Source organism: Pogoniulus pusillus, chromosome 40, assembly GCF_015220805.1.
Source record: "Pogoniulus pusillus isolate bPogPus1 chromosome 40, bPogPus1.pri, whole genome shotgun sequence".
NCBI classification, from domain to species: domain Eukaryota; kingdom Metazoa; phylum Chordata; class Aves; order Piciformes; family Lybiidae; genus Pogoniulus; species Pogoniulus pusillus.
Window position 1 is genome coordinate 8655582 of NC_087303.1, and position 21212 is coordinate 8676793.

At 44.3% G+C, this 21212-nt stretch overlaps 1 protein-coding gene across 4 annotated transcripts; it reads right to left on the reverse strand.

Annotated features, from left to right (window-relative positions):
* Positions 1-10266: 10266 nt before the first annotated feature.
* On the reverse strand, positions 10267-18534 carry LOC135191906 (olfactory receptor 10C1-like). Of its 4 annotated transcripts, none has more exons than XM_064174581.1 (2): positions 18324-18534; positions 10267-12500 (listed from the first exon to the last, which is right to left on the reverse strand). In XM_064174581.1, the coding sequence occupies exon 2, from the start codon at positions 12190-12192 to the stop codon at positions 11257-11259; it is 936 nt and encodes a 311-aa protein (XP_064030651.1). In that variant the 5' UTR covers positions 12193-12500; positions 18324-18534; the 3' UTR covers positions 10267-11256. The 4 variants fall into 4 exon arrangements, with proteins under 4 accessions (XP_064030651.1, XP_064030649.1, XP_064030648.1 ...); XM_064174579.1 differs by lacking the exon at positions 18324-18534 and adding an exon at positions 17680-18053; XM_064174578.1 differs by lacking the exon at positions 18324-18534 and adding an exon at positions 17116-17332.
* Positions 18535-21212: the final 2678 nt, after the last annotated feature.

Sequence of the window (21212 nt, forward strand, 5' to 3'; positions counted from 1 at the left end):
CTCAGCTTTCACTCCTAGGTGATTTGCTACAAAGCCACAGCCTTTCCTGTTGCATTAGTATTATCTAAGTGCCAGACTTTGTGTTTGTTCTTTGTGAAATCAAAAAGGTTCCTGTCATCCCATTTCTCACAAATCAAAGCTCTGCTCTCTGGCATATCACCATTCTCCTCACTTTGATGCCATCCACAGTACCACACTGTGATCCGATAACCAGATTCTTTAAGGTACTGTAAAATGTGTAAACTTTACAAGCAACAACAAAGGGCTCCAAGAGGTCCCCATGGTTCAAGAAGTGCAGTTTAGAAGGGCAACTGAAAGTATCTACAATGTCTGCCTTTCACTTCCCATTCCATTCCGGACATCCTGTTATGAATAAAGGCAACCTTAATGGCTCTGCCTCAGAACATGATTCGAAGGTTATAAAGATTCAGTCAATGGGTTGGAAGTTACCTTCGCAATAGGAGTGGTTTGAGAACAATATGTGGAAAAGATGAGTCCAAAAGCAGTAATATTACTCCACTTACAAAAGGAAGGAACTTCCCAGGGACTTTAGGAATATATCAATACTGATTGAGGAAATTCCTCTTTTTGGCCCTTTTTAGTGGAGAATTCTCCTGAGCTGCTACAGTTGCTAAATCCACTTGTGGTGAGGGAAAAACCCATGACAAAAAGCTTGCTCTCTCTGCAAGTCTTCTTTTCTAATGAAAACCAGGTCTAATTTTGACACTTGAAAAAATTGGCAATAGAAGAACCATCTGTCCTTTGCTCAGACTTGTCCCCAGCATGGAGTCTGTGAATTGGGAAAAGTGGTCATGTGAGCCTTCTGACCACCAGTCCTGGGTGGGGAGAGGTTTCTCAGTCCATCCCAGTTTCTCTGTTTCCAGGCAGCCCAGCTTTGCAGTGGAGGGAGTGGCTTTGGATATACTGCTACATTCCACCCCATTGACATTTCAACACAGATCAGACTGGCCCTTTGGAGTGGTGGAGAGAAAGCCCTCTAATTCTTACTGGAATCACTTAAATCTTGTGAAGATGCTTTTAGGAGTCCTTTCAGGAGGATCAGGAGCAGTATCAGCTTGTGTGCTCTTTGAATGACTTTCCACTGGAAACTGAGGCAGCATTTTTCAGCAGAGGATTGCCCTATGATTCACATGATCATGCAGCCAGGACTGCAGTGGGTTTTCCATCCTGCTTCCTCATGTCTTCCCTATGGTCATGCAAGTAAAACCACAGGATAGGCCATGGTGTGTGCCTTCCAGATTCTCTCCCTTGGAAGGGCAGCACCTGCTCCTCATAGCTGAAACAGAAGAGGGAGTAGAAAACATGTTCTTCTGGGAAGTAGAACAGGAGCAGGCTGTGCCATTGTGCTGGAAGACAAGCCGATGAGGGAGGCAGCCAGACTGGATGGGCAGGGAGCTGCTGAAGGAATTAAAGATAAAAAAGAGAGTATATCGCCTTTGGAAAAGAGGAGGTGTCTCAGGAAAAGTTCAAGGAAGTTGCTAGGTCTTATAGAAAAAAAATTAGAGAGGCAAAAGCCCATTTAGACATTAGGCTGGCCACGGCTGTCAAGGAAAATAAACAATGTTTCCTTAAATATATGAATGGGAAGAGAAGGGCCAAGGACGACCTCCAGTCCTTATTAGATAGAGAGGGGAATATAGTGACAAAGGGTGAGGAAAAGGCAGAGTTGCTTAACACCTTCTTTGCCTCAATCTTCAATAGTGGGACAGGTTGTCTCCAGGACAACTGGACTTCTGAAGTGGTGGATGGAGTCAGGGTCCAGTATAGTCCCCCTCTAATCCATGAGGAAGAAGTAAGGGACCTGCTGAGACATTCGTAGACTCACAAGTCCATGGGACTGGATGAGATCCATCCTAGGGTGCCAAGAGAGCTGGCAGATGAGCTGGCCAAGCAGCTCTCCATCATTTACCAACAGTGCTGGCTCACTGGAGAGGTCCCCAAAGACTGGAAGCTGCCAATGTGATACCCATCCACAAGAAGGGTCGAAAGGAGGAGCCAGAAAACTACAGACCTGTCAGCTTGGCCTCAGTGCCAGGCAAGGTGATGGAACAGGTCATCTTGAGTGCCATCACAAAGCACCTCCAGGATCGCCAAGGGATCAGGCCCAGCCAGCATGGGTTTAGGAAGGGCAGGTCCTGTCTCACCAACCTGATCTCCTTTTATGATCGGGTTACCTGCCCAGTGAATGTGGGGCAGGCTGTGGATGTAGTCTACTTGGACTTGAGCAAAGCCTTTGACACCGTTGGAATGTTGTGGAGGGGGATTCTCAGTACCTACACCTATTTGGCAGAGGGTAGAAATTAATTGGGGTGAGATAATTTTATATAAAAATATCTAGTTATTAATTTCAATATTCTGAACTCTCACCACCCTGTACATTAATATTAAAAGTCAGTACACGGTTATGAAAACAATCTAGGATAAAATATGTACAGAAATTTGTTAATTAACTAGCAAACATTCAAACTATAAACAGAGAGAGGAGTTTTCCCCACAGCTTAATGCCATTTGGGGCCTTATGCTATTTGCCCAGCAGAGCAGTCTGAAACTCCCTCTGCTCTACGGCAGAGGTAACAGGTATTTACAGAGGTATTAAAGCTTTTACTCACAAGTCTTATCAACTATTAATCACCCTCCGGGGCAGCATCACAGCCTGTGTCTAATGTCCAAACTTCTGGGGATCTCTGCCCATGGACTTTGAGGCTGGAATCCTCCCGGCTTGAGGGGAAAGGATAGATCTTCCCAGCTTCTGGGGAAATAGGTTTCTGACCTTTTGTCCTGGTGAAGAGGCAATTTCTGCCTTTGGTGCTGCTGGCTTCTTCTGGATGCTGTGTCCAGGAATTCTCAGCTGGCAGGATTTCAGTTATCGCAGGAGTAGAATATCGTGCTGTCTCTGGCACATTTCTTCATGGCTAGCAGGCCATGTATGTGTGCAGACAATTCAGAATCTGCTTTCCTGGTTATCTCAGTGGCAACAGCTCTTACCAGGCAATGATAGGCAGCAGGCATGCAAAGTGTGCACGGCTGCTGGGAGTCTGAGCTCCGTAGGTAAAGGGAATGCAGGATCTGGTGCTGTTAGCACAGTGGCATGCAGATGTGCACAGGTAGCTTAGGAGACTATAGGCTCATTATATATATATATATATATATATATATATATATGTGCAGGCTTAAATGAGCTCTGCAAGAAAGTTATGCAGGCAGGTGAGCTGCAAGTGAGTCAGAGCATGAAGTCTGGGCCTCTGAGCATCTGAGTGGCTGAGCTATGCAGGGTCTGTGTCTGAGGGTCTAAGCTGAGCGCTGCAAGTGAGGGTCAGAGCACATGTCTGAGCTGAGCTGAGCTGAGTACTTTGTTTATCTGTGCACCCCTATTTATTGACTGTGGCCCAAGATTAATGGCCTCTTTAGCCACAAATCAGGTTGGCAGTCAGCCAAACCTTACCATAATAGGCAGAAGGCTCTTACCTGGACTTTCCCAAATATGGGGATCACATGGACTTACCCCAGGGAGACATGAGCTGGATGTGTGGGGCTTACACAACCTGTTTACAACCAGAGGTCCTGGCAGAAAAACATGTCCAGGCATGCATAGGCAGAAATAAGCCTCTTTTCAGGCCTACAGGCCCTCCACGACACTGCCACCACAGGCTCCTAGCCAAGCTGGCAGCTCATGGCTTAGACGGATTGACTCTGTGCTGGGCCAAGAACTGGATGGATGGCAGAGCCCAGAGAATGGTGGTGAATGGTGCCACATCCAGTTGGCAGCCAGTCATTAGTGGTGTTCCCCAAGGATCAGTGCTGGACAAAGTCCTGTTCAATATCTTTATTGATGATCTGGACGAGGGGATTGAGTCGTGCATCAGTAAGTTTGCAGATGACACCAAGCTAGGAGCAGGTGTTGATCTGTTGGAAGGTAGGAGAGCCCTGCAGAGGGACCTGGACAGGCTGGATAGGTGGGCAGAGGCCAACGGGATGAGATTTAAGAAGGCCAAGTGCAGGGTTCTGCACTTTGGCCACAACAACCCCAAGCAGCGCTACAGGCTGAGGACAGAGTGGCTGGAAAGCAGCCAGGAGGAAAGGGACCTGGGGATAGTAGGCTGAAGCTGAGCCAGCAGTGTGCCCAGGTGGCCAAGAGAGCCAATGGCATCCTGGCCTGCATCAGAAACAGTGTGGCCAGTAGGAAAAGGGAGGTTATTCTTGCCCTGTACTCAACACTGGTCAGGCCACACCTTGAGTACTGTGTTCAGTTCTGGCCCCTCAATTCAAGAGAGATGTTGAGGTGCTGGAACGTGTCCAGAGAAGGGAGACAATGCTGGTGAAGGGCCTGGAACACAAAGCCTATGAGGAGAGGCTGAGTGAGCTGGGGTTGTTTAGCCTGGAGAAGAGGAGGCTCAGGGGTGACCTCATTGCTGTCTACAACTACCTGAAGGGACATTGTAGCCAGGTGGGGGTTGGCTTCTTCTCCTAGGCAACCACCAACACAACAAGGGCACACAGTCTTAAGTTGTGCCAGGGGAAGTCTAGGCTGGATGTTAGGAGGAAGTTCTTCACAGAGAGAGTGATTTGCCATTGGAATGGGCTGCCCTGGGAGGTGGTGGAGTCACTGTCCCTGGAGGTGTTCAAGAAAAGACTGGATGAGGCACTTACTGCCATGGTCTAGTTGACTGGATAGGGCTGGGTGCTAGGTTGGCCTGGATGATCTTGGAGGTTTCTCTTCCAACCTGGTTGATTATATGATTCTATGGGAAAATCACAGAATTATAGGGCTGGAATGGACCCCAAGGATCATCCAGTTCCAACTGTCGTGCCATAGGCAGAGAAACCTTTAGGATTATTAGATTCCTGAGTGATATAAAAAGCCTACAAACCACTATTTATGTATACTGTAGCTACTTCAGTTTTATAGAAGGTAACTGATATGGACTAGGCCTCAAACTATGGAGTTCTATTATTTTCACTCATAGAATCTACAGTACTAGTTCAAAACATATTATCTACTCAAAGAAGGTACTAAATAGAAATAAAAGACACTAAACCCCAGGTGCTGTGCATAAATTACAGATTGGGATTTTTGGACATAATTTCTAAGAAATTATCTGAATTAATTAATCCTTCTTTAATTTTATTTTTTATTTTACTCACTTCTTTAGTAATTCTTTAGTAAATTTTCACTTTTCCAAACAATTGCATTGTGAACTACAGTTCCTAATGGTATTTAATGCCTGAGTTTTATAAAACAGTTAAGTCCCCTTCCTTCAGTTTAAAGAAGGGGCAGTTAAAGCTCAGGTCTCCATATTATCAAATATGAGTCACTTGATGTGGTTAATCAACTGACAAAGCTACACTAACTTTCCATTAAAACTGTCTCTCAAGAGATAAAAGAACACACAATGATATTGTGAGTACTAGGAAAGTGTTACTGTAGTGTAACTAAGAAATAAGGAGCATAAATCACGATTTTTCATGGAATCCATTTTTCATGGAATCATGACTTAGGTTGGAAAGGACCTCTAAAGAGTATCTAGCACAAGCTCCCTACAGTGAGCAGGGACATATTCACTGAGATCAGATTACTCAAAGCCCATGCCAATCTGACCTTAAATGCATTCAGAGATAGGACAATGAGGCTGTAGAAAGGCCTAGAGCACCTGGCCTACAAGGAGGGGCTGAGGGAGCTGGGGGTGTTTTGTCTAAGAACGGGAGGCTGAGTGGAGACCTCGTTGGTCTCTACAGCACCCTGAAAGGAGGTTGAAGTGAGGAGGGGGCAGCCTCTGCTCCTAGGTGGCAAGTGAGAAGACCAGAGGAAATGGTTCCAAGCTGCAGCAGCGGGGGCTCAGGCTGGATCTCAGGAAATATTTCTGCACTGGAGGGATTCTCAAACATTGGCACAGGCTGCCCAAGGCAGTGCTGGAGTCAACATCCCTGGAGGTGTTCCAGCAGTGTGTGGACCTGGTGTTTAGGGACATGGTTTAGTGTTGACCCTTCAGTGCTGGGTCAAGGGCTGGACTGAGATGTTTCTTGTGATTTCTGTGATCTACCACCTGTCTGAGCAACCTGTGCCAGTGTTTTACTACCCTCATTATACCATTAAAAAAAAAATCTTCCTCACATTCTGTCTAAAGATATCTTCCTTTAGTTTAAAACTGTCATCCTTTGTCCTGTTGCTACAGGTCCTGCTAAAAATATTGCCCCTGACTTTCTTACAGGTCCCATTCAGGTATTGAAAGGTTAGAACAAGGTTTCCCCAGAGCCTTCTCTGTGCTGAGCAGTCACACTGCTTTAGTCAAAATGATAGAGAATGGCAAAAAATTATATAATGAAGGAGAGATTTATAGGTAGAATTCATAAATAAGACATGATAAAAATATCTTGAGGAGATAGATAAAGAGACAATTCAGGAGCAAGGATTTTATTGTCATGGTTCTAAAAACATGGTCTGCATTTTAGATGATTTTGGATTTATTTTCATGAATGGCACTCATTTAATATTTGCATCATAGTTCATTTTTGCTTCACAAAAAAACTATAGCAACAAAATCACATCTAGCTGGAACTGCTCTGCAGTTAAGGAGGAAGAAATATAAGCAATGGTTTGTAGGCCCTGCTTTAAAGCAGGTGGACAGATGCAATATTCCTGGACATCTAAAATGACACTGAACATCTTTAGGCATTAGAATGTCCAAATGTCTACTTTTGAAGTGAGTGTCAAAGCTGCCTTCGTGAACTATAGCTGCCAACTGCAATTTATCAGTAGATTCAGCCTCCAGACCACATTAACTTTATGGATTCATTCTTTTAGAATATGATGAGAATTCAGACATCCAGTGGGCTTGTACAGACCCAAAACTGGTGTCTGGATCTGCAGTCAAATTACATTCCAAACAATGTTTATGTGCATAGAATGGCATGAGCTGAAGCCAAAACACAAGCACAAAACTTTTGGTCTCCTACTGCAGGCTCACTCAACTGCCTGAAAGCAGACACCTATTAGCAGCTCAGACATCCCAGATAAGGGATACATCTGTGAGGCCTGTGAGATGTAACAGAGCATGAAGCAAACCTTTGCTCATCCATAGGAAAAGATTGAGTCCATGGAAAATACCAAGGAGCATCCCAGATGAATCTATGTAAAAAACATTAGACAGCTGACTCCCATTCTGTAAATACATGCAAGACAATTTTTTTCTTTCTATTACTGATAGTTTCTCTAATTCATTTATGGATTTCTGTATCTGGAGTGGAAATGATCTGCTTTCTTTGAGCATATCTGAATGGGAAACTAGGTCCTGTTAAAACACCTTCAAAAACAAGGTTTATGTGTGGTTTAGATGCTTTATAATTCTCTTAATGTCTTCTGATCATCACCACAAAAGCTTCTGGGACTATCATATATTCTGACTCATATTTGAGAAATGTTTTGTGTTAAAGCACATGAGATGAAAGTGAAAACTCATTCTTAGGCTGATGAATCTCATTAAATTGTCACGTCTCCTGAAATACTTCCAATATCTAGGAAAAAAATCTTTCTGGAGTATATTATTTGACTCCTAATGAATCATTCTTGAACAATTTGTAGACTCATAGATTCATAGAATGGTTTGGGTTGGAAGTGGCCTTCAAGATTATTCAATTCAAAACCCCCTGCCATGGGCAGAGACACCTCCCACTTGATTAGGTTGCTCAAGGCCTCATCTTAGACTTCATTGAGTGACCTTTAAACACTTAAATTAGGGATTGTGAGTCCTACCCTTTAGTCATGGAGTATAAATCTCTCTAGCTGATAATGTCAAATATGTCCTGATAGCAGCATCATAACAATCTGTAGTAGGAACATTAAAGGTGAGAACCATATATGAAAACGACCTGAGATTTTGATCCAAATTCTACACATAACAGGCTGTTCTCCAGATAGAGAAAATGAGTCTTGACTTGCTCCAGAATTATTACAATAATGACTGAAATTAAACAAATATCTTGGGATCAGACATCACAGAAAGTTAGGAGTTGAAAGGGACCTCTGAAGATCATCCAGTCCAACCTTCGTGCCAAAGCAGGATCACCCCAGGCAGGTCACACAGGAACACATCATCCTGGAAGGACAAGCCCCAAACATGTCCTAAACCAGACAGTGGGCTAGATGTTTCTGAGTCTGGTGACCCCAGCATGGCCCAGACTTGCCTGGACATGTCCTGGGTCCAAGAAACCCAGTGTACATGTTGCATGTAGATCTGACTGTGGCACACACAGCAACTGTACCTCTGGCCGTGTTTGAGCAAACTCAATCCCGTAAGTGAAAGTATCGAGTTTCTCCCTTTAACTTTCTCCTGCTATTGGTCATTATCATCTGATAAAGTTGTATTAACTCTGGCCAAAATGGTGAGCCTGGGCCTGTCTTGCTTTATATTGCCTGGAGAAACAAGCAGAGCTGCTGTCAAGGTTGTAGCTAAAAATAAAGCCTCTCCTAGCAAGCAACTCTACAGCTGCTGTTGAAAAGCTGCAGGGACAAGAGGTGCTGCAGCCCTGTGAGCCTCATTGTGTGCACCAACAGCTACCCAGAGCACCAGAGGAAACCCCAAGCCACAGACTGCAGCCACCTGCATCCCCACTTGCCTGTAGGTGCTGAAGGGATGCGTTCCTCATCAAAGCAACCTGGCCGTGAGTAAATTCAGCAAGTCTGACTCTAAAATCTCCATAAAGGCTGTAGGTGTCAGCCACCCTGTGCAGCGGCCATGACTCCTCTCATGGGCACTGCTGCTGTCTAGCTCTTTCCAGTTTAAACTACTGTTTCCATTTCTGGTTTTGCTTAACAGTTTAAACTGCCTATTCCATGTGTGCAAATACCCACAGCCCTGTGTTCAAATCTTGTAAGTTTTTTTGGTGAGATTTAATATTAATAAAAATTTTGATAGTTTTATTAATTTGCTGGCTTACTAATATTAAACATAGTAAATCCACAGTTAGACACACATTGAAGAGGATTTGGAAAGTCTCCAGAGAAAGAGACTCCACAACCTCTCTGGGTAGCCTGCTCCAGCACACTCTATGCTGGGTTAGGAACTGGCTGGAGGGCCGGACCCAGAGAGTGGTGGTGAATGGTGCCACATCCATCTGGCGGCCAGTCACTAGTGGTGTCCCTCAGGGATCTGTGCTGGGCCCCATCCTCTTTAACATCTTCATAGATGACCTGGATGAGGGCATCGAGTCAGTCATCAGCAAGTTTGCAGATGACACCAAGCTGGGGGCAGATGTGACTGAGTTGGAAGGCAGAAGGGCTCTGCAGTGGGACCTTGACCACCTGGACAGATGGGCAGAGTCCAATGGGATGGGGTTCAATAGCTCCAAGTGCAGGGTGCTGCACTTTGGCCACAACAACCCCATGCAGAGCTACAGGCTGGGGTCGGAGTGGCTGGAGAGCAGCCAGACAGAGAGGGATCTGGGGGTGCTGATTGATACCCGCCTGAACATGAGCCAGCAGTGTGCCCAGGTGGCCAAGAGAGCCAGTGGCATCCTGGCCTGCATCAGGAATGGTGTGGCCAGCAGGAGCAGGGAGGTCATTCTGCCCCTGTACTCTGCACTGGTTAGACCACACCTTGAGTACTGTGTTCAGTTCTGGGCCCCCCAGTTTAGGAGGGACATTGAGATGCTTGAGCGTGTCCAGAGAAGGGCGATGAGGCTGGTGAGAGGCCTCGAGCACAAGCCCTACGAGGGGAGGCTGAGGGAGCTGGGATTGTTTAGCCTGGAGAAGAGGAGGCTCAGGGGTGACCTTATTGCTGTCTACAACTACCTGAAGGGTGGTTGTGGCCAGGAGGAGGTTGCTCTCTTCTCTCAGGTGGCCAGCGCTAGAACAAGAGGACACAGCCTCAGTCTGCACCAGGGGAAATTTAGGCTCGAGGTGAGGAGAAAGTTCTTCACTGAGTGAGTCATTGGATACTGGAATGGGCTGCCCGGGGAGGTGGTGGAGTCGCCCTCCCTTGGGCTGTTCAAGGCAAGGTTGGACGTGGCACTTGGTGCCATGGTCTAGCCTTGAGCTCTGTGGTAAAGGGTTGGACTTGATGATCTGTGAGGTCTCTTCCAGCCCTGATGATACTGTGATACTGTGATACTCATTGTTGAGGTGGAACTTCCTGTGTTCCATGTCGCACCTGTTGTTCTTGTCATATCACTGGGCACCACTGTCATAGGCTGTGATACCATAGTATCAGGGGTAATAAGAGACAGGGAGAAGGCTTAACATAAGTGAGTTCCAAATCCAATTCCTTTATTGCACCCCAAGCATGGGGTTATATACTTTTTTATCTGAAGGCTACACAGGAAGGTTACAAATGATCTCAGACTCTGATTGGTTACATGCACCTGCGTTAAGACTACGTTAGGATTACATACTACTTGGCAGACATTCTTCATATTCTCTCAACAACACGTATATTGTGTCTGGCAATTCTAAGCCAGCAGAGATAGGCAAAGCCACAGACTCCAGGCTTACACTTGTTTACATTTGCTATATCATTCTCTAAGGTCATTTCAACCCTCTGTCAGCATTTACTGAACTCTCGCCTGTCCATGGCTGGACAATAGCTGCACCACAGTCACACAATTCTATAAAATTACTGCATTTAATATTACTATATCCAACACACCACCAAAAAGAGCCTGGCAACTTCATCCTGACACCCATCCCTCATGTATTTACAGACATCGATCAGATCTCCTCTCAGCCTTCTCCTTATTTTTCTGACAATACATGTCTCAGAACTCATAGTTGGCAATAAACAATTTCCTTGACTCCTATTTATAATTTGAATTAAATGATCTTGTTTTCCTGTAGACAGTTACTAAATATTTTCAGAAAACAAATGCAAACTGGTGCAAATTTACTCTTCTCAGTTCTTTCAGTAAAACCAGGCTCTGTTGTCATAATGCCAGAAACATGTACAACACAATTTTAAAGTTTCTGACTTCAGGAAGGAAAAAGTAAAAAAAAAAAAAAAAAAAAAGAAAAGAAAATAAGACATATATATATAAGAATTTCTTAAATGTTTGAAAGAATTTCCCTTTCAAAGCTCTATCATAACTCTGCAAAAACTGTTTCTTATGGTTGAAAATCTCCACTATTCTCTTTTTTCTCCTAAAAAAATGAAATCTTCTTGGGAATTATTCAAAAATTATTTATACTAAACTACTATTTACAGTGAAAAATAGTCACTAAACCCTCCTGAAGCAATGGAAATTTTTATTTCATTTCCATACAGAATTATTTTTCCTCCATCTTTTCCTGAAAGCTATTTTCACCTCCTCATTCCTCAAACTGTATATAACAGGATTCAGTAAAGGAGTCACCACAGTATACGAAAGTGAGAGCAACTTATCAACAGATGCAGTGTAGCTGGATTTTGGCCTCAGATACATGGAGCTTGCTGTACCATAGAAAAGAATCACAACCAAAAGGTGTGAGGAGCAAGTGGAAAGCAGCTTCTGACTTTCAGCTGATGACATCCTAAGAATTGTGGAAATGATGCGGATGTATGAATAAATGATGAGTAAAAAGGGACCCACAATAGCAAAGATGGCCACCACAATGACTTGGATTTCACTTGGGGAAGTGTTACCACAAAGCAGCTCCAAGAGGGGTTGAATCTCACAGAAGAAGTGGTCGATGGCAACACCGCAGAAGGGTAAGCTGAATGTTACGATGGTGTGCACTAAGCCTACAGTAGACCCACAAATGTAAGCTCCAGCAATCAGGCTTTTGCAGACTCTGCTGTTCATAGTGATGGTGTAGTGCAGGGGGTAGCATACTGCCACACAACGGTCAAATGACATAACAGCCAAGAGGAAACATTCTGCAACTCCAAAGAAAAGGAAAAAAAACATTTGCAGTGCACATCCTGCCTTGGAAATGCCAACTCTCCCCACCACTAGATTCTCAAGAATGCTTGGGACAATGACTGACAAATAGCAGACATCTAAACAGGACAGATGAGCGAGGAAGAAATACATGGGGGTGTGAAGGGTGTTATCACCATTTATTATCAGAGCGATCACTATGTTAGCCATCAGGGTGAGGATATAAAGAGACAAGAAGACTATGAAGAGTAGAGGATGCAGGTAAGAGACTTCAGAAAAGCCCAGTAGTACGAATTCACTCACTGCACTGAGGTTCACAGCAATCATTCCTCTGGATACCTCACAGAATAGTTCTCTCTTCACATTATGGCTCAACACTTGATGAGGTTGTAAACAGCCAGGCAAACTGTGGCATACAATGGACTGAACAGGCAAATGGCTGAGGAGAATGTAGAATTTAGCCAGATTTTTAAGAGAACTTCTGAAGAGATTATGAACATTTTAAAAGAAAATCAGGCAGCTTTATGCATACGATTTCGTCTCGTTTTCTTGGCTCATTTTTCTTCTTTCACAGCATTGTTTTTGAAGTTTGAGTGTTTATTACTGTCTTCAGACTCTCAGCCACATTTTCCACCCTGCAGAATAAGAAAAAATATGATTATAAATTGATCTCTTTTTGTAGAATAATCATCTTAAGTTCCAACAGTGTGACTACATCAGTAGCAGCTTTTGAATATAACAAAGATAATTCCTCTGTTATTCAAGTGATGTGCTCCAGGGGGTGATTGCTGCTCCCATAAGCAATTGGTCTAAATTATCTGGTGACTGATCTAGGGTAGGGTATCCCTGCCCATGGCAGGAGAGTTGGAACTAGATGATCCTTGTGGTCCCTTCCAACCTGGACTGATTCTATGATTCTACGACTGCATTCATGACTAGGCTACAGAGCAAGAGAATGGTTAAAGGGCCATTAAAGACAGGCTTTGCTCACATAAGAATTCACTTATGAAATCCACAGCTAATGGTGCTCAGGTATTCTGAAATTACATTGTTGGGAGGGTGGTGGAGAGGAAAAAGGAGAAAATAAGCAATGTGATACGCAGATGAGCATTCTACTCCAACATCCTTTGCAGTGAAGCTGGAGAGATGATTTTCACTGTCCATTGGAATTCTCTAATGCTGATTGGATAAATAAAGAAGAGCTGATAGTCACAGGCTGGTTACTACACATATGTAGTAGTACACATGTGTTGCAGGCCACGCTGCCTGCTATCACTGCTTGCTGCGGGCCACAGTAAACAAGCCCATAAACAAATATGGTGTTGGGCTAGCTGTGAGGGAGTCTTCAGAACAATTCACTATGAATTATGCAGAAGCCCAAATTATTGATCATAACAGCCCAAATATATACTCAGCCAGTAGAGCACATGCCTACACATTAACACAATTAGTCAGGGACAACCACCACATCTGCATACATACACGCCTTGTTATCCTCATTAGCGAAGGTCCATTATCTACCCCTTCTGAGATAAGGTGGCCAGCTGCATGTGAGAACCAAGGTTTGTTATTACAAGGATCTGCCTGTTGCCACTTCACTCCGTTCCCACAGCTCTCCTGCACCTGCACCCAACAACTCTTTTGCATTCTGCATTCCCACATCTCCCCTTTCTGTTTCTTCTTAAAAATGGAGGTAGTATTTCTCATCCAGTTTGCATGGCCCTTTGCAAAAGAAATGAAAAACACAACACCTCTAAAAGACTAGTAACAAAGACAGTTGCTCCTAATCTCATCCAATGCATAGGTTCTTCTGCACTCTAATAACAGAGGGTCAAGCTGGCAACTCTACTTTGCAATTGCCTACTCATTAAATAGCATTGCTAGAAGCTTGTGAAGCAGGAACCCAAATCATTAAGCGTGATCAAAAGCATAACCATATCTCAGTATACATTCCAATACACAGTCATCTGAGCAAAAGTCTTTGCTCACCACCAAGACTGAACAGACAAGCTGACATCCCTCAAACCAAAAATCCCAGGCACATTTGCCCTCTTTTTCCTGTTTGGTTTTTTTTTGTTTGTTTTTGGTTTTTTTTTTTTTTTTTTTTTTTTTTGTGAGCACCATAGTGTGTAAGCAGCATAAGCAGGTGCAAAGTATAATATCCAAGCATATAATTGCAAAAGTGTGATGGTAGAATTGCAGTGGCTTGTCACAAGCCAATCCCAAAGAAAGCCAGTACCTAAGCTGTGTCATGGACTGCCTGTAGGCCCCAAAACAGGCTTGTTTATTGCGGTGAGGCAGATCTCACGGAGAAGGGATAATCTCAATATGCAAGGACACCGCACAATCCAATGTGGATCAAAAGCGAGTGACAACTTTATTTGGTAGACGTGTTCTTATATGTGTTACAGATAATATATGCATACATGCAAAAAGCTAAATGGCTGAATCTCTAAACACCCCATTTGCATGGTGCACATACTTGCTACATGCAGCTGCAAGCAGCAAACCTACTTTCTTATCTTATTCAGAGTTAGCTGGATTCTGCTCTTCTTGAGTTGTCTGCTGACTCATCAAGGACAGTGCCTCCCTAGCTAGTTATATTAAATGCTGCCTTTGTTTCTTCAATGCTGCCTTTGTTTCTTCAGTGTGGCCTTTGTTTCAGTGTGGCCTAGCACAGCCTTAATTTAGTTCTATATACTCATCCTGCTTGCCCACCTCTGAGTCATGTCCATTTTCCTTTAGCAATTCTGCAACAGTTTACGCCTTGCCCTGCCTGGACATGTTTTTCTGCCCAAACCAGAGGTAAACACATAACGAGCACAAAGGGGCACAACAGGCCTGGTGCCACAAAGTCTGATCTGCCAGGACCCCTGTTTGTAAACATGTTGTGTAAGCCTCTACACACCCAGCTCATGCTTCCCTGGTGTAAGCCCATGTGATCCCCATATTTGGGGAAGTCCAGGCAAGCGGCATTTGCCTATTACGGTAAGGTTTGTCTAACTGCCAACCTGATTGGTCATTCTAGTGTCCAAGAGGCCATTAATCTCTGCCCACATTCAATAAACAGGGGTACACAGATAAACAATGTGCTCAGACCCCCATTCTCAGACGCCCCTGAATAGCTAGGACTCCCCTGCCTGTGTACTAAGTTGTAGAGCGCATTTAAGCCTGTCTTCACCTATGGAGCTCATAGTCTCCCAGCAGCTGTGCACACCTTGCATGCCCACTGCCTATCATTGCCTGGTAAGCACCATTGCTGCCGAGTTACCAGGAAGCAGACTCTGAATTGTCTGCACGCAATCAGCCTGCTAGCCATGTAAGAACCATGCTCAGACTGTATGGCATCCTTCTCCTGCACCTGAGATCCTGCCTACATATCCCTGGACAGAGCATCCAGAAGAAGCCAGCAGCACAAGGGCAGAGATTGCATCCGTCGCTAGGAGAAGAAGGTCAGAGACTGTAATTTCCCCAGAAGCTGGGAAGAATCTCCTTTCCCCTCAAGTCGGGAGATTTCCAGCCTCAAAGTCCATGGGTAAAGACTCCCCTGAAGTTTGGACACTAGTAATAGGCTGTGATGTAGCCCTAGAGGGTGATTGATAATTAATAAGAGTTGTGAGTTAATGCTTTGATGTCTCTGTAGTATCCTTTGTCTCTGCCATAGAGCAGAATCAGTTTCAGCCCAGTCCATTGGGTGAATAGTATATAGACCCCAAACAGTATTTGCCGCAGGGAAAAATCTTCTCTCTGTTTATGGTTTGAATGTTTGCTAGTTATTAATAAGTTACGGTAGATGTTTATCCTAGAACGTTATCATGACCGTGCAGAATCATTTTAACATTAATATACAGTGGTTGGGGGTGGCGATAGTTCAGAATATTGAGTTTAATAAATATATATTTTTTGTATAATATTGTCTCACCCCAATTAATTTCTCTGCCAAAATCGGCATAGGTGGCAGAATACCCCTCTGTGGCAAGCTGGCATGAAACTGGTTCCAAAAATCTTTGCCATAGTAACCTTGCCAAAATCATAACCATGTTACCTCTCTGCGGTGTGTTGTGTCATTGTGTTTTGCGTCCTGGAGTCCTGTATACCCCTAAATTCCTCTCCTGCCGTGACTTCGGGGGAGAGGGAAAGCCGCCTGGTTCCCCCTCCTCCTCGCCTGCCCTGCAGGTGTGAAAAGGGGGTGAGCAAAGGGGTCCTGCCCGCACGAGGAGTGCCCCGTGCAGTGCCTGCGTTGGAATCGGGCTGGGATTGGCTGTGCGCTTTCGCGCCTAAGGTGTGGTAATTCTGCCCTTTGTCTAGCGAGGGTATAAATATTGGGGTCTTCCCGCCTTTGGGGGTTTCCGCCTTGGAGTTTGTCCCTGCTTGGACATTCGTGCCTGCCTGAGAATTCCCCCACTCTCGCCTCGCCTGGATGCAGAGAGATCTTCAAAGACTGCTTCACCTATTGACACCCTTTGTAAGCCTAACGACCCTTAATGGCCCACCTGCAACTGCAGAAAAGGAACAGAGGGACAGACCTCACGAGCAAGTCAGCCTGATTGTGAGTTATTTTGGCTCAACTTTATTAGTAAGAAAAACGCTATTAATTAATAGCTAAAGTCTTTTCCAACTTCTGACTTCCAAAATAATCAGATTATCAATGGTATCCCTGTAGATAATTCTCAAGCTATTGAATCTGCTAATTAAACCAAATTAATCTTTGTATATATAGTTTTGGGGGCGGGTTTTGGGAAAATAAAATAACTCTATTTTTGTATAAAATTCCCGACTCGGCCACACATTAATTCCTGCCTCCACAACATTTTGTTTCCATGATTCTTATCCTTAAAAGAAAAATCCTAAGAAAGAAAAAATTTATCGTACAATATACCTATGAGAAACTATATAATCCTTAACTATATTAATGCTAAAAATTGATAAAGGAAAAATTTGAATTCTGGAATCGATTCCAAAGATAAAAAAAAAAAAAAAGCCCATAGGAAAAATTTAAAAAAGAATATCACACTATGTAGTGCTGTCACAAAAAAAAAAAAAAAAAAAAAAAAAAAAAAAAAAAAAATTATAAAGTGATAAAGTCATGGCATGTAGGGGAAAAAAAAAAAGAAAGAAAACTTTAGGTCAGTCAATCCCAAAAGGGAAAAAAAATGTTTATCTATAAGTTTCACCCTAGTAGGATCAGTCACAAACTTAGCATTCTTACTCCAATATACTACTACAATTAACAAGCACTTAACATCTTACCCAGTAGCCTTTAAGATCCAGTACAATCAGAAGGATAAAAACATCATCAAGATTTACATCAGTAACACAGAGTCAGTAAAATACAAAAATGCGAATCTGTCACTGTAAAGAATTAAGCCGCCCTTCTCCGCTGGGAAAGTGCAGGGAGAGGGGGGGTGTAGGTGAGCAGCGTTCACCTCGCACCGGGGGAGGGAGGCCTCCCAGTCCCGCGGGGAAGGAGGAAGGGGGCGGGGGGAGAGTGCGTGTTTCTGGCGGAGCTGGCGACGGGAGAGAGGCGGAGCGTGCACTCCCAGTGCCAGCCCCTGAGCCCGCGGCGGGGGGGGGGGGGGGAAAGTGGGGGGGGAGTGTGCTGCTCCGGCAGGCGCGGGGGGAGGAGTGGGGGGGGGGGGGGGTGCAGCTGGCGAATTCGGCAAAGAGACGCCCCGACCCGTCCTCTATCTTGCAGCGAGACGTTCCGAGGCGAAGAAATTAAAAAATTCAATCAGCCATCAACCTGTTGAATGCAAACAGCCCAGCCCCCTGAAGCCCAGACAGAGACCCAGCACCTCCCCAAAACAAACCCACCACTCCGGCCGTGATGGATCGGCCGCAACCACAGGAAATGCTGGATGGAAGCATCTCCCAGGTCCCACAGTCAATAACAGATGGATACTCAGCCATCTCAGGAAGATCTTTCAGACGCTTCGACCTGTGTGGTTTTGTCTCTCTTGGGGCGATCTTATGAAGCGTGGGGGATGGCAAGAGCAGGTCACTGGAGGAGGATGAAGCATCCTCTGATGTGGACTCGGTTGCCTCTTCTTGGTCTCTGCTTTTCCTCTCAAACTTCAGAAAAGTTAGCTTGACTGGACTTTGAGACACCACAGTTGGCAGTTAATCAGCTGGGATTCAGCTTATCAGCAAACACTTGCAAACACCAGTCTCTGGATAGCGGCAAAGAATCCCTGAAATACCTCTGCGACTTCTATTACTCTCCCCAGTCTGACTGTAAGGCAAATCTAAGAGTCTTTAGAAACAACATTTACGTGTCTTTTCAGGGTGTTTCCCATCGTCACCTAGATGGCCGCTTCAAAAGGCCACATTCTGCAGGGGTCAAGAATCGCTCCTTTTGGCCAGCAAAATAGAGCCTTCAACATCTCATAGAGACTTCTTGGGGGGCCTTCCAGCACTGCTTCTCTGAGCGTGGACCCTGTGCCCCCCTGGCCACCTACCTTGATAGAATAGGGGATAGGATTGGAGTATCTCTGGATGTGTGCACGTCTTAACCTGATCCCCGGAGCAGGGACCGATATGGCCGGCTCTCCCGCTCCCTTCTCTCTCGTCAGCATTCTTCCACATCCTCACCAGGAGATTTACAGCTGCGGAGGAAGGTCAAGCCTCTTGGTTCCATGCACTCAAGGGGTCAAATCCCACTGTTCGGTGCGCCAGATGTTGCAGGCTGTGCTTCCTGCTATCACTGCTTGCTGCGGGCCACAGTAAACAAGCCCATAAACAAATATGGTGTTGGGCTAGCTGTGAGGGAGTCTTCAGAACAATTCACTATGAATTATGCAGAAGCCCAAATTATTGATCATAACAGCCCAAATTTATACACTCAGCCAGTAGAGCACATGCCTACATATTAGCATAATTAGTCAGGGACAACCCACCACATCTGCATACATACACGCCTTGTTATCCTCATTAGCGAAGGTCCATTATCTACCCCTTCTGAGATAAGGTGGCCAGCTGCATGTGAGAACCAAGGTTTGTTATTACAAGGATCTGCCTGTTGCCACTTCACTCCGTTCCCACAGCTCTCCTACACCTGCACCCCACAACTCTTTTGCATTCTGCATTCCCTCACACATGTGTGCGTATCAGACTCACAGACATTCTTTCTTGTCTCTCCAGCTGAGATAACTTGGAGCACACTCCTATATAAACCCAGATGTCCCACTGGAACAGTGAGAGCGTTACTTCATAACACATCCAGATGAAGGAGAGACTTGTCACACAGCCTCATTGCATCTGTGCTTTCTTCTTAGCATTGGAAGATGCTCTAACAGGAGTAGCTCAGTCCATATTTATTTAGGGATATAAATCCTGCTGAGGGAAGATTGGAAGACTGATCCAAAAAGACAGAGTGAGAACTAGGGCAATGGTGAAATTACTACTGGAAAGAACAATTCTTGGACTAACATAAACACTGAACTTTGCCAGCTTCAGTACTAGAAAGAGTTGTCCAGAAGCAATCAAGTACATGTGTAGTACAGCAGGACTCATAATGCAGTTCCTGTTGGTACTTTCCCCACATTTAAATCTAGAACTAATTTTAAACCCATCACATGGAGAACAACTTATCCCCATAGACAAGGGTAGAACAATTATTTTGCAACTCATCAGCTTTTGAAGATCAGTGAAGAAGGAAAAGGTTGATTTAAATAGCTTGTCCTGTAGGACTTTGATATGTGAACACCTCAACATTTCTTAGTAACAAGAAATTTACACCATGATCATCTCTGATGTAAGTCTCAAAAGCACAACTTCAGAGTCAAGTTTGCACAACTTCAGAGTCAAATTTACACAATGGAGTTGGAATTTATTTGTAGTCCATTTCCAGAAGTGTGACTGACCTAACATGCAGATGAAGAACTTCATACACCTGTGACAGAAAAGCCTGCCACTGGCTGTCCTTAAATGTTCCATGGGAAGCTTTGTAGGAAATGTTTAAATCATGTCTTTAATGAGATCAGTAATTTCACTTCATCATATATCTTCAGGGTTGCAGACGTATCATAAGTTCCCTTGTGCCCCAGCTTTTGAATTTAGGATTTAAGACAATCAAGAAAATAAGTTCAGTAAATTCATTCCTCTGAGATGCACTGAAATCTGCTCATTGCTGCTGAAGGAATTGATCTATATTTTAACTGCTGAAGGTAAGCACTGTGAATGACACCTCTGCCCATGATCCTGAATAAAGGTTTCTTGATATTCTCAGAACTAAGAAATGGTGTTTCTAAGACTTCTTTGTAAGACAATTCATTTACATGTTTATGTGGTTGTTATTGAAGAAGAGTTATGATAAGGCCAATATCAAAAATATATAATACTCTTTATTAATATGGACATTTATCTTCTTAACTTATTCACAGGATCTTTTGTGCTCAGTTGTGCAAATACATTATAGGATATGTAAAGTGTATAGGGTAGCATCAAACAATTTTAAACAATGTAGCAAAACTAAGAAAATGCAAAAAGCATTTGGAAAGAGGTTCCTGTAGGGCAATATGCTATTTGCCTTTAGGGGGACTCAGGAGGCTCCTCTCTGCTACAAGTCAGCTGTAAGGTACGGAGTAGGAACAGAGCTAAAGCAGAGAAGTTTCAATTACAAAGAGGCTTTATGGAAACAAGGCTAGTTTACTCATGACCTGAATTCTCTGGGATTACCAGGGTTGTGCTTAACAGTACCCAAAACACTTGGAGGGTTGCTGTCATCGATGCGGTAACTGGCAAAACTTTGAGTTTCTCCAGGAGTCTCATAGGGTCTCTGGGTCTTGCATTGTCCTCTGACTGGGTCCTGGTCCACTCTCAAGCAGATGGCGTCCTTCAGGGCTCCAAGTTCTGCACAGTTGTGCAGGAAGCACAGCATATTGCTGCTTGGCAATAACCTGCTTTGTCTCTCAGCACCTGCTGCAGTGAGGTCTGTGTAAGTGAGCACTCAGGCTGGAGCACTTTAAAGCTTACAGTGGCTGTAACTAAGAGTGACATTGGTGCAGCTTGCTCAAGGCGCTTGGTTCTCCTGATCTTACCCTTTTCTGAACAGTCTAGGCTGCTTTTACCTGCTAGCAGGGTTCATTCTACGTGCTGAAGCAGTGAGGGCTAGGATGCAAAGCTACATGCTATGGCAATGTAGGGCTCTTGTGCTTCTCCATGGTAAGCTGAGGCATGGCAGATTCCAGGAAACAAGTGTAAAGCACCAAGGTTAGGTATTAAGTGATAAGGGAAGCTGTTTACAACTCTGGCCTACTTTTATCAGTTCCCTGAGAATTGATTGGCCCAATTGGCAACTGAGATAAACAGAACCATTAACCAATGAAATAGCATTTTGCCAGAGCTAA

Coding starts and splice junctions, on each gene's coding strand:
- LOC135191906 (XM_064174581.1), bottom strand. CDS start 12,192: ATGATTGCTGTGAACCTCAGTGCAGTGAGTGAATTCGTACTACTGGGC.